The 12,988-nt window shown below is 40.0% G+C and overlaps 1 protein-coding gene across 2 annotated transcripts; it reads right to left on the bottom strand.

Moving 5' to 3' along the window:
• Positions 1-284: 284 nt before the first annotated feature.
• Positions 285-12,485, bottom strand: cUnh6orf89 (chromosome Un C6orf89 homolog). Of its 2 annotated transcripts, none has more exons than XM_081384969.1 (9): positions 12,349-12,485; positions 11,734-12,191; positions 8,105-8,255; positions 7,549-7,697; positions 7,372-7,466; positions 7,111-7,246; positions 2,747-2,870; positions 1,825-2,665; positions 285-818 (listed from the first exon to the last, which is right to left on the bottom strand). In XM_081384969.1, exons 2-8 carry the CDS (start codon positions 11,920-11,922, stop codon positions 2,583-2,585), a joined length of 927 nt encoding a protein of 308 aa, XP_081241095.1. In that variant the 5' UTR covers positions 11,923-12,191; positions 12,349-12,485; the 3' UTR covers positions 285-818; positions 1,825-2,582. The 2 variants fall into 2 exon arrangements, with proteins under 2 accessions (XP_081241095.1, XP_081241094.1); XM_081384968.1 differs by having other exon boundaries at positions 7,111-7,273; positions 12,349-12,469.
• Between the last annotated feature and the right edge of the window lie 503 nt (positions 12,486-12,988).

The raw sequence follows: 12,988 nt of genomic DNA, 5'->3' as shown, positions 1-12,988 counted from the left end.
TATATTTATAATTTAAATAATATATATGACATATTTAAATCATAAATACATATAAAATGAATAATATTTAATTACTTATGTGCATTTGTACAAGTATTTATATACATGCATAATTAAAATGAACTATATAGTTTATAATAATAGTATATAATATTGATCAGCTGTTTTTTTGGTATTTAAACAGTTTCTTCATACTCAACTCTGGCTTTAGACATTATAAAGTTTTTAAAAAGTTACTGAACAATCCCATAATTCACCACACACAAACACTGAAAGCACACAGGTTACGAACAGCAGCTTTTGTTTACTGTGTAAAATCACAATCATCATAGATCTCTGAATCATATTAGTAAATCACATAATCTTCATCTTATTCTCATTATTTACAATGATTAATCTCCGGAGGACAAGAAAACACCATCGACACAATCTGATCGCGATGATGATGTCATCACATTCGGTCGTCTCTGATTGGTGGAGAGGAGCGGCGAGACTCCACCCAACACTCATCAGGATGTGACATCATCAGCTGATGACAAACATTTAAAGTGCTTTGATTGGCTGATCTGCAGAGCGTCAGAGAGACAAACGAGTGAATCTGCATCGTGACGTTATATTCATGACAATAAAACACACTTTCCACACGTTCACATTACTGTAACGCAAAAATATGTTTTCATCACCGTAACAAAAAAATATTCTCCTTCTCATCACTTAGGTTACGATAGTGAAATACATTCTCATTTTTATTACCACAATACACCGATATTCTCATTCTCATCACCGTAATGCACAAGAAAAGGTAGTTCACATTAGGCCTGTCACGATAACAAATTTTGCTGGACGATAAATTGTCCAAGAAATTATCGCGATAAACGATAATATTGTCGTTCTGAGACCATTTTCATTTCATATAATTATAATGGCATAATAATGCAGGTACACCTTTTCAACGATCTATAAACTTTTATTTCTAAAGAATATTAAACATTGAAAACGGAAAACATTTTAAATATCCCAAAAAATGAACAAAACAACCAAAAACAATGAAAGCAATGGACTCTTAGTGTCTGTTAACAAAATAAATGTCTGTTAATAAATAAAATGAAACAAAATTGCACTTCAAAAAATATTAAACATTAGGCTTTAGACATTATTAAATAGTGATACATTCCATAACAGGCAAAACTGACAGTTAGGACCTTTGTAAACAAATAAAAAAAAGCCTCAACAAGCCATATCGCACAATTTTGCACTGTTACTCCTGTTACTTTGTCCTCCTGTTACTTTGTCAAGTGATTGTGTACTGTCGGGAAGGCATGCTACGCACTGAAAATACTTGGTTAGGATTAGGGGTGAGGAGTGCGTGCGTATTACACGCCATAAAGAGCGTATCATATGCACGCAAAAACTATTTTTGGCGTATAAATGGCACGAGAAATAACATTCGTGGTATAGATACGCATTTTCATGTGATCGGGCTCGCTGTCGCAACTCACAACTAGCGTCTTCTCTCTCTCCCGGCAGTAGCCGCAAACACTCCCGCCGGCGCTTTCCCATACAAAGACCATGTGACTGAGCGCCGCGGCGCCGCCTTCTCACACAAAGACCATGCAACTGACAACAAGAGGGTTCACTCCTCCTATACGCTAAAGAACCGAGCGAGAGTGGTCATCCAGTCTCTTTGGTAGAGAGAGAGAGACGAGGAAAACAAACAAGCATGCAAATGGAATTATCGCGGCCGGAAAAATTATCGAGCTCGTTTTTTTTTATCGTGCGATTAATCGACTTATCGACTATCGCGACAGGCCTAGTTCACATCACCATAATTTAACAACAACAATATTCTCGTTCTCATTACCGTAATGAAAATGATATACTCATCCTCATTACGGTTATGCAAAAAAAAATTAATCGCATGGAAAAATATTCTCAACAAAAAATACTGGTTCTCATCACCGTAATACACCCCCAAAAAAAAAATCATCCTCATTACCATCATATAAAAATAGATTTACCATAATATGGAGAAAATATTCTCACCTTGTTTCCATCACTTTATTACAGAAAAAATATTCCCATTACCCTAATATAAATATAATACCATGATGTAAAAATACTTAATATATTATTTATTTTTGCATTACGGTAATGAGATTTTTTTTTTTTTTTTTTTTTGCATACTGTGTATTTTGCATCTCAGTAATTTGAGTTGATAAAAAGTGCTTATTTGTCATGAAAATAATGTCAGAAATAATCAGAAAGCCCTAAAACACACACGTGATTTTCTTTCAACAAAACAAAACTTATTTTTAAACTCCGGCATGAATTACGTCCGAAAACATGTTCCTGAGTTTCATCCAGACAGACGGCGGTCAGAAAACACCGGAGCTCAACGAAAAGACCAAAGAATGAAGAGAAATAATGATGTCATTTCCTGAACACAATCCGAGGGTCACGCGGCGTCTGGATTTAGCATCTGATCTCTGCACGGCCGTCGTTCTCCTCAGCGCTGATCGCCGCGAGTGAAGGTTTCCTGCGAGACGGGGTTGAGTCCACAGTATTGGCACGAAGAGCCGGTCTCAGAGCACCGGGCCGTCACACATCACGTCCTGAGATCCGTGCGGGAGAAGCTCCATCAGCCAGTGGCGCGGGTCGGCGAACACTGCAGACACACGGACACACACACATCAGTGAGACGCTGCTTCCTGACCGGGAGCCTATCGGATCATGTGATGGTCTTTACCCATGTCTCCCGGCTCCAGCCACAGACTGAAGGAGCGGCAGTGGTTTTGGCATCGCTGGACGGGAAGAACATGAACAGCCGGAGAACCGTCAGCCACCACGAGCCAACCCAACACCTGCACTCTCTGCAACACACAACACGCATATATATATAGTGTAACGCATATATAGAGAGTAAGTGTAATGCATTTATAGAGTGTAACACAGAGTGTAAGTGTAATGCATATATAGTGTAACACGCATATAGAGAATGTAACGCATATATAGAGTGTGGCGCATATATAGCAGGGTTTTTCCTGGCTCAAAATGAGGCGGAGGTGGTAAAATCCTAATAATGTATTTTAATAATAAAGTGATTAAATGTTATTTTTCATAGATCATCATATAGCCTAATGTGTTTACGGCATTATTTTTGTGGGTGGAGGTTGGTACCTCTAGGGGGGTCCGGGGGCATGCCCCCCCGTAAGAATTTTTTGTACATTTTAAAGATAAATTCATTAATCTGGTGCACTTTGAGTCACCCGAATCTATTGTTAAAAATAAAAAAATCCACCCGCAAACCACCCATATTCTTTGATTTAGATATCTGCATCTGATCACATTACAATTATTCAAATTCTCAGTGTTAGGCATGATAATATGGTTACATATCACACTGAAGTTGGCTAATTAAAAATTAACAATTTAAGAATTTAAGAATTAAGTTCTTCTTTTGGCAAAATTACATTTCCTTAATAGCCTTAACAGCGGCTTTACTCCATTCAAACGTAAATTGTCAATGTTTCATTACATCGCTGTTTGAAAACAGAATAATTTTTTGTACCTTTATAAGGTTTTATTTTATTAAATGTTTGCTCCATCTTTCATTTCAAATTCTTAAATTTGATCAATATATTCAATTAAAATAAGACATTAGGCTGTTTCCAATCAAATTAAATAATTTACATTGAACAATTATAACTGTATTAAATTAGATTATTTTAAATATTTTTGAATATACAAATAAGGAATGTTGAAAAGATTATACTTTATGAAACTAAACCGCCAGTAGGAGGCGGCAGGCGACCGTCTTAATGAGCGAGTCATTGAGTCATTCATTCAAACGATTCATTCAAAAGGCTGATTCATTCGGAATGAGGCAGTTTATGAATAGGTAATTGAATCTTTGACTCAATCGATTCGTTCAAAACGCTGAATCATTCAGTAATGAAACACGGCTGAGTGTTGCTGTGAGATACGTTACGGTTCTGCTGTGATCTTTGTTTGGAACTATTTTCGCTGCAGAAACAGTCATTGCGTCTCAAATGTAAGTGACTTAATTTTAACTATTTGTTTATTGAACTGTTATGAAATCAGTCTCGGTTTCAATCTTGATGGCATTCAGGAAAACATCACTCTGGTCGTGTGTAGCCTAGGCAATATATTGTTTCTTAACCATAATATGTTATAAATAACAGCACGAGCCTCAGCAGCGCAACTTTGTTACCGTCAGTACATTAGGTAGGCCTATATTATCAACTATAGGCTATCAATCGCCACTTACATTAAATTAAATAAAACAGAATCATCCTCACGTTTTCGGTGATTCGGAATATTTTTATATACATTTTTTTTTTAATCAGGGCATTTGTCCGGATGGGCTACAATTCTCTCTCACTTTTCCCTTCAAAAAAGAAAGAAAGAAAAACACACTTGTCCCGGACAAAGTATATGGTCCCAGACAAGCGTTATTGTCGAGTCCTCCTGATATGTTTTCCTTGATTGGTTTTCCATGAAGAGAATTAACGTTACGTTGTTGAAAACGAAAGTAAAGTGACGCACGTTCATTGCGTTTTACCGAGTTCCGTGTCTTTATTAAACTCAACACAAAATTATTTATTTATCTGTCATCCACCCTCGATTAATTGGAATGGAATGGTTTTATTACTTATCCGCGTGCAGCGCGCTGCTGCAGCACTTATACGGGTTGAGAAGGGACACAAGTGGTAACCGCAACAGAACCGTCACGGTGGAAAAAGTGTATCTGACCATGACTGTCTGTCCGAGTTTTGTCGAGAGCGGGAGGCGGCACGAAATTTGACGGAGGCGGACGCCTCATAATTCTCTATGCAGGAAAAACCCTGTATAGAGTGTAACAGAGTGTAATGCATATATAGTGTAACACACATATATATAGTGTAACGCATATAGAGAGTGAAATACATATATAAAGTGTAATACATAGTGTAACTCATAGTGTAGTGCATATATAGAGTATAACATATATTGAGAGAGTAACACATATAGAGTAAGACATATATAGTGTAACGTGTATATATAGAGTGTAAAGCATATATAGTGTAACATATAGAGTGTGATGCATATATAGATTGTGACGCATATATAGAGTGTAACGTATATAAAGAGTGTAACGCATAGAGTGTAATGCATATATAGAGTGAAGCATATAGTAAGTGACACATAGAGAGTGTGAAGCATATATAGAGAATGTAACGTATATAGAGTGTAACGCATATAGAGTGTAACGCATTGAGAGTGTAACACATCGGGAGTGTAACGCATATAGAGTGTAACGCATACAGTGTAACACAGAGTGTAACACATATAGTGTAACACATAGAGAGTGTAACACATACAGAGTGTAACACATAGAGAGTGTAACACATACAGAGTGTAACACATAGAGAGTGTAACACATACAGAGTGTAACACATAGAGAGTGTAACACAGAGTAACATAGAGAGTGTGTAACACAGAGAGTGTAACATAGAGAGTGTAACACATAGAGAGTGTAACACATAGAGAGTGTAACACAGAGTGTAACGCATAGAGAGTGTAACACAGAGTAACATAGAGAGTGTAACACAGAGTAACATAGAGAGTGTAACACATAGAGAGTGTAACACATAGAGAGTGTAACGCATACAGTGTAACACATAGAGAGTGTAACACATATAGAGTGTAACGCATACAGAGTGTAACACATACAGAGTAACATAGAGAGTGTGTAACACAGAGTGTGTAACACATAGAGAGTGTAACACATAGAGAGTGTAACACATAGAGAGTGTAACACATACAGAGTAACATAGAGAGTGTGTAACACAGAGTGTGTAACACATAGAGAGTGTAACGCATATAGAGTGTAACGCATAGAGTGTAACACAGAGTAACACAGAGAGTGTGTAACACAGTGTGTAACACATAGAGAGTGTAACACATACAGAGTGTAACACATAGAGAGTGTAACGCATACAGAGTGTAACACATACAGAGTAACATAGAGAGTGTGTAACACAGAGTGTGTAACACATAGAGAGTGTAACACATAGAGAGTGTAACACATAGAGAGTGTAACACATAGAGAGTGTAACACATACAGAGTAACATAGAGAGTGTGTAACACAGAGTGTGTAACACATAGAGAGTGTAACGCATATAGAGTGTAACGCATAGAGTGTAACACAGAGTAACACAGAGAGTGTGTAACACATAGAGTGTGTAACACAGTGTGTAACACATAGAGAGTGTAACACATACAGAGTGTAACACATAGAGAGTGTAACGCATACAGAGTGTAACACATACAGAGTAACATAGAGAGTGTGTAACACAGAGTGTGTAACACATAGAGAGTGTAACACAGAGAGTGTAACACATAGAGAGTGTAACACATAGAGAGTGTAACACATACAGAGTAACATAGAGAGTGTGTAACACAGAGTGTGTAACACATAGAGAGTGTAACGCATATAGAGTGTAACGCATAGAGTGTAACACAGAGTAACACAGAGTGTGTAACACATAGAGTGTGTAACACAGAGTGTGTAACACATAGAGAGTGTAACACATACAGAGTGTAACACATAGAGAGTGTAACGCATACAGAGTGTAACACATATAGTGTAACGCATACAGAGTGTAACACATACAGAGTGTAACGCATAGTGTAACACAGAGTGTGTAACACAGAGTGTGTAACACAGAGTGTGTAACACATAGAGAGTGTACACATACAGAGTGTAACACATAGAGAGTGTAACACACAGAGTGTAACACATAGAGAGTGTAACACATAGAGAGTGTAACACATACAGAGTGTAACACATAGAGAGTGTAACACATAGAGAGTGTAACACATAGAGAGTGTAACACATAGAGAGTGTAACACATAGAGAGTGTAACACATAGAGTGTAATGCGTATAGAGAGTGTAACGCATAGAGAGTGTAACGCGTATAGAGAGTGTAACGCATAGAGAGAATGTAACATATATATATAGAGTGAGAGTGTAACATATATAGAGAGTGTAACGCATATATAGAGTGTAACGTGCACTAGTTCTGATGCAGTGAGAGTGACGGACCGTGTGACGAGGGCTGGTGATGTCACTCAGCTGGCAGCGCTGCAGGGTGGTGCCCGTGTTCTCCAGCAGGGGGCAGAGCTCCGCGTCAGGGAACAGCCAGCCGAGAACTGTCTCTCTGGGACTGGACGAGAAACTCCTGCGGGCACACACACACACACGCACACTAACACAGTTACAGCACACTGGTTTAGTTCTGCGGGAAGCTGCTGTAAACGCTGAGCATTCGATGCGTGTGTGTTAGACTGAGTGAAGCGTCATTACCAGAGCAGAGTGAAGTTGGCAGGAGACGGAGAGAGAGGGTCAGACGAGGAGAACTGGTCCAGCTGAGACACACGCCGAGACAGAGACGCTCCACCCTGAAACACACACACATGTTAACAGCCACAGACATGAGAGTGTGTATGGTGAGTGTGTGTGTGTGTGTGTGTGTGTGTGTACCTTGAGCAGCAGTGGCTGTGTGAGTCTGATCTTCCCCGCGGACGCTCTCAGTGCGTCAGTGAGCTCCATCACGTCGGTCACGTCTGCGCAGGCGGAGCAGTTCACCGGAGCCGTGTGCGGAGCGCCGGACGCCCAGCGCTGGTGAAACCCTACACACACACACACACACATATATTCAAACGCGCATACCTATGGACTGAACACGTAATACGCATGTGCACGCCGTCAGCGCTTTCACAGATTCGTGTTTTTGAAGTTTGCGCTGAGATGATAACGTTTTCAAAAAAATCTTTTCACAATTTTAAGTTAATAACTAATGATCTTTGCAACGGAAGTGAATCAATCGAAAACTAACTTTATCTGGACAATAACTTTATTCTAGAGCTGCTGTAAAGCCTAATCAATCTCTGTTACTGTAATCTCCTGTTATCACTGTAAAGCTGCTGTGAAACAGTTATATTGTTAAAAGTGCTGTATAAATGAAGGTGACTTGACACACACACACACACACGTGTTCAGATACACCTGTGGGAATGTGTGTGTGAGCGGGTCTCACCGTGCAGGTTGTACTTCTGTGCGATGGGCAGCGCCAGCAGACGCACGTGACTGAGCGGAGACGAGCTGTTGTGTCCCGCAGCGCTGAGCGATCCCAGAGGAGACGAGAACACCAGCACTGCCACCAGCAGGACTCCCACCGCCACTGCGAACTGAACACACACACGTGTAAGCAATAAGCTACGAGAGGCTGTGCTGTATGGTGAGCACTAGCCTTGAGTACCTTATTGCTTTTATAAAACGGTTACCACACAATACAAATATTAAAGCCAAACAAACATGCATCAATGCAACTTTCATGAAGTTAAATCACTAAAAGCCTTCCTTCCGCTGGGAAAAATAGTCCCTGAGCGTGAACAGCAGCAGAAGTTACACACGTTATTTCACCGTTAGATGGCGGCAAACACTGTCTTTATGAGCGAGTCAGTCAGTAGAGAAGACTTTCACATTGAAACGACTGAAACTTGTGAACACGGAGAAGCAAGACGCCACTGATTAATGACTAGTGTGTCACGGCATGAGAAAACTTCTTAACTGGTAAAAGGACAAGATATCGCAGCGGACATTCAGATTTTTTATTATGAATGAAGGAAAATGCTATATCTACTGTAAACGCAGATACACTCGCACAATACTGTATAAGCTTCAATGAACAATCAATGAGATCAAACATGTTTACGTTGCTAAGAGTGGTTGCTAGGGGTGTTGTGTAGTGATACATAGAACCGTTGGGTGAAACGCTTTAACGTGAATAAAACACAGCTATTGACCAATCAGAATCAAGGACTGGAACTAACCGTTTTATATAAAGATATATAGACTAATGGTGCGGTCAAGTTCTCCTGGGAAGTTCGTGTTTATGTGCGTTCAAGTCTCTTTCGTCGGAGTAAGATGGCGGTGTACTTTCTCTTAATTACACAAAAATACAGCAAGGTTCTTAAACTCTAGTTCCATCAGGTGTACTTTGTTTTTTTATGTTTTTAATTAATTTGCTAACGTTATCGTTACATGTTATAATGCCATCATATTCTGTGATTAGCTTAACTTACTTCGCTGTAAATAGAAAAGCCTGACAATATAACTGCTATATACCTGTGAGTATCGCGGTATACCGCAGTGTTTCTCACTGACACGCCCACAACTCGTAAAGATCGGGGCTTAGAGTGGTTGCTAGGGGTGTTGTGTAGTGATACATAGAAACGTTGGGTGAAACGCTTTAACGTGAATAAAACACAGCTATTGACCAATCAGAATCAAGGACTGGAACTAACCGTTTTATATAAAGATATATAGACTAATGGTGCCATAGGCGCCGATTTATGTTTTCCTCCGTGGGTGCTCATGGGCGTACGCCCTTTAAAAAAAAAAAATCAATTTTTTTGCACTTCAGAACCTTAGGAAATGGACAGCGGCCGACACTTAACAGTGTTAAATTTGAAAAATACTGTTCGATAGAACTGCTTGGTTTGTTACCACAGAAACAGTTATCTGCGTTCTTCCTCCGCGATAAAGTTCCGCATTTGCGGCTATCCAACACGAAAATGCATGCAGCAAAGCCTTTCACAACATTGTTTTCTTCAGTTTTGTCGACAACTTTACCATCTAGCTATTCTTTTCTTCAACTCCTCAGCATCCATCTCGACGACTGCAAGCAGATCGCGTGCGCGCGCGGTTATGATGACTTTTTAAAAGTTGGGAGGGCGTGGGCACAAATAAACTGATGTGGATTTTAAATTATTATTTTTTTAACTTGAAATACGGGCATATTTTTGTAGATGTGTTCCTAAAGATGTGCATATATTTGTACGTTTGCACATGATTGTTTTAAACCCATGTTTAGACCCGTGTTTCCCCCGTGTCCGACCCGACCCGCACCCGTTTGAGCAAAATTTGCGGGTAGGCTACCCGAACCCGCGCAGGACTCTGTCACACAAGTCCACACAGTAAAAATTAGATTTGTTAACTCACCATTGCGGTTAATTCTTCAGAAGGAACAGAATTAAAAGAACTGCGCTCACGGCCGGATTAACAATTTCCTGTGCCCTGGGCAACAAGACTCAAGGCCCCCCGTAGTTAGGGGGGTTCGGGGGCATGCTCCCCCGAGAAAATTTGGATTTCTCTGACCTACATATGTGCAATTTAGGACTTTTGAAGGCCAAAAAATTATAAGAAATAGGCTCTCTTTAAAACCTTGTCATTAGATTATTTGTCTGCTCTCTCCTTATCTTCATATTTCTTATTCTCTCAGTATTCTTATAGGCCTACTTCTACCTCTCCTAAAGCTGAACTTTGACTGATAGTCTTTTCATTTTCGTCTGTGTCAATGACGAAAATAAACATAGGCTCAACTGATATTTATACGTTTTATGAATCATTTTCTTAGACATGTTAATTTACTCAAGGCTACCAGGAAAGCTGTATAGCTGTAAAGTCAGTATTGACATTAGGAACCTTCTGCAAGCTTTGGAATTTGAAAACGTCTGTTTTTAAATGTTAAAAGTAATTTTAAATAATACAAATTATAGACTACGATTACCGCAGTTGGTGGATTTGGCAGATGTTCCCTTAAGCATCGTGCGCTATAACGCGTCAAAGCATTCTCAGGTAGGCTATAATTATGCAGCATTAATGCACGAATGATTTTGAACGAATATTTCATCATGTCGATATACAATGGTGACATAATGTTAAAACTAATCTTGCTATTGATATCTTTGTTAGACTACCGACCCTATAGAACAAATGTCCGGCTAATATCGAAACTGAAACGAACTTTACCGCGCTCAACCAGCAGGAAAGTCGCGTGAACCCGCGTAGATGCACTTTATGCAGTGAAGAAGATCGTAAAGAGTTTGATAACTTTATTAAATTTCTGTGTATTTCCTACCTGTCAGGGCCCCCTAGATGTCATGGGCCCCTGGGCAAGTGCCCAGTTGCCCTAATGGTTAATCCGGCCCTGACTGCGCTGCAGCTGCGTACAGAGCAGGGTCACTAAAGAGGCTTTTCATCCGAGAAACGCTGTGATTGGTGGATAGGATATGGAGCAGGCGATACCATAGATATCTATGGGCGATACTACTCGACTGACTGCGACATAACCAATCACAGTGTGACAGACGCTTCACATATCACCGACTGCAATGATTAATTTTAAATGAATGTAGACAGAGCGCCTACTGGCAGTCTGGCACACGTGGGTGCTCGGTATTTTCCGTGGGTGCTCGGTATTTTCCGTGGGTGCTCGAGCCCCGGAGCACCCACGGTATCGGCGCCTATGAATGGTGCGGTCAAGTTCTCCTGGGAAGTTCGTGTTTATGTGCGTTCAAGTCTCTTTCGTCGGAGTAAGATGGCGGTGTACTTTCTCTTAATTACACAAAAATACAGCAAGGTTCTTAAACTCTAGTTCCATCAGGTGTACTTTGATTTTTTATGTTTTTAATTAATTTGCTAACGTTATCGTTACATGTTATAATGCCATCACTCGTATTTACGACATTGTGGTGGCGTTCATGTGCGTTCAACTCGTAGACACGATCTTTACGCGATGACTTGAACGCACCATATAAAACTCATGTTATCCGTCCGGATCTCGACCCGATGTTCCGCGCGTTCGGTCACGTGTTCCCGTACCTTAACGGCGGCCCTCAGCACCGGGAACTGCGGCGGGTCTCGGCGGGGCTCGTTGGTCTCCAGAACCTGCTTGATGAACTTCTCGATCTCTCTCTCGGTCATCCCGTAGCGATAGCCGGACTGCCGGAGGATCTCGATGCTCTCCGACAGCTTATCATAGATGCAGGGTTCACTGAGAGACGAGCCCATGATCTCGAGTGTGTGTGTGTGTGTGTGTGTGTGTGTCAGTCAGTCAGTCAGGGCCGCATCATCATCAACATCTTCATCATCTTCAGCAGCACAATTAGGTTAAGAGGTGTTTGATTGACAGGTGATGAGTTCTGTGTGTGTGTGTGTGTGTGTGTGTGTGTGTGTGTGTGTGTGTGTGTGTGTGTGTGTGTGTGTGTGTTTGTTTGACAGATGTTGTCTTTCTACCCTAAATCACGGGAGAAAGCGTTTCCCTTCATGATTGACGAACCCTGTAAAACATGATATCAAGTTATGTATCAAAACACTGATAAACAGACAAGCGTATGACAGTTTTCCTTAGCAAGCCGCACAAACTCCCTCAACTACAGCTTTTATCTTCCGCTATCCGCACTAACACTCATCTATAAAGACAAATGAGCATCTTACTGTCGGTTTATTGCTGATTTCTTGATGATTTCCCACAGTTTTTGTGAGTTATTTCACTCGCACGTTCACGCTAACAGTGCTCGCGCTGAGTCTGATCCGCGAGCGTTACTCATTTGCGCGTTCACAACAGTGGATTCAACACGCTTATCGTGATAACAACGCTTTCATTCGCGATATTTTCGTTGATTTTAAATTAAATACTCGTTACGATAAACTATAAAAATGAACTGTGGAATATTCTATAGTTTTATTTATTTGAATGTTTTTTGTGTGTGTGTGTGTGTGTGTGTGTATTTGGGGGGATAAAAAGAAGCGAACATGCCGCTGTAAATGGTCAAATAGGATTTTAACTCCATAAACTCTAACCTTACCAAACCTTGACCTGACTAAATATTAACTCAAAACAGCGGATTTGATCAAACTGTAAAAAGCACTTTCAGACAAAGATCATATTTTGGCTCAAATTATTATTATTATTTTTTTGTACATACGTTCTCAAAATGTATGTGATGATTTGATTTATTATGTAGAAGCAATTATTATTACTATATTTTATAGTAAAATATTTTATATTATGCTGTTTTATTATGTCTATTTGACAACAATACCATTTTATAAATCCGATATATATATATATATA

Source organism: Scardinius erythrophthalmus, assembly GCF_964197995.2.
Source record: "Scardinius erythrophthalmus genome assembly, chromosome: 14".
Taxonomy (NCBI): domain Eukaryota; kingdom Metazoa; phylum Chordata; class Actinopteri; order Cypriniformes; family Leuciscidae; genus Scardinius; species Scardinius erythrophthalmus.
The sequence above is the reverse complement of the archived record's forward strand: the minus strand, read 5'-3'. Positions and strand labels throughout refer to the sequence as shown.

What these genes read in the sequence shown, in the direction of transcription:
- cUnh6orf89 (XM_081384968.1), bottom strand. Translation starts at nt 11,922, where the DNA reads ATGGGCTCGTCTCTCAGTGAACCCTGCATCTATGATAAGCTGTCGGAG. An exon ending in ACAGAAGTACAACCTGCACG is followed by an intron (nt 7,698 to 8,104) that starts GTGAGACCCGCT and finishes GTGTGTGTGTAG; the next exon opens with GGTTTCACCAGCGCTGGGCG. An exon ending in GCTGGAGCCGGGAGACATGG is followed by an intron (nt 2,666 to 2,746) that starts GTAAAGACCATC and finishes GTGTGTCTGCAG; the next exon opens with TGTTCGCCGACCCGCGCCAC.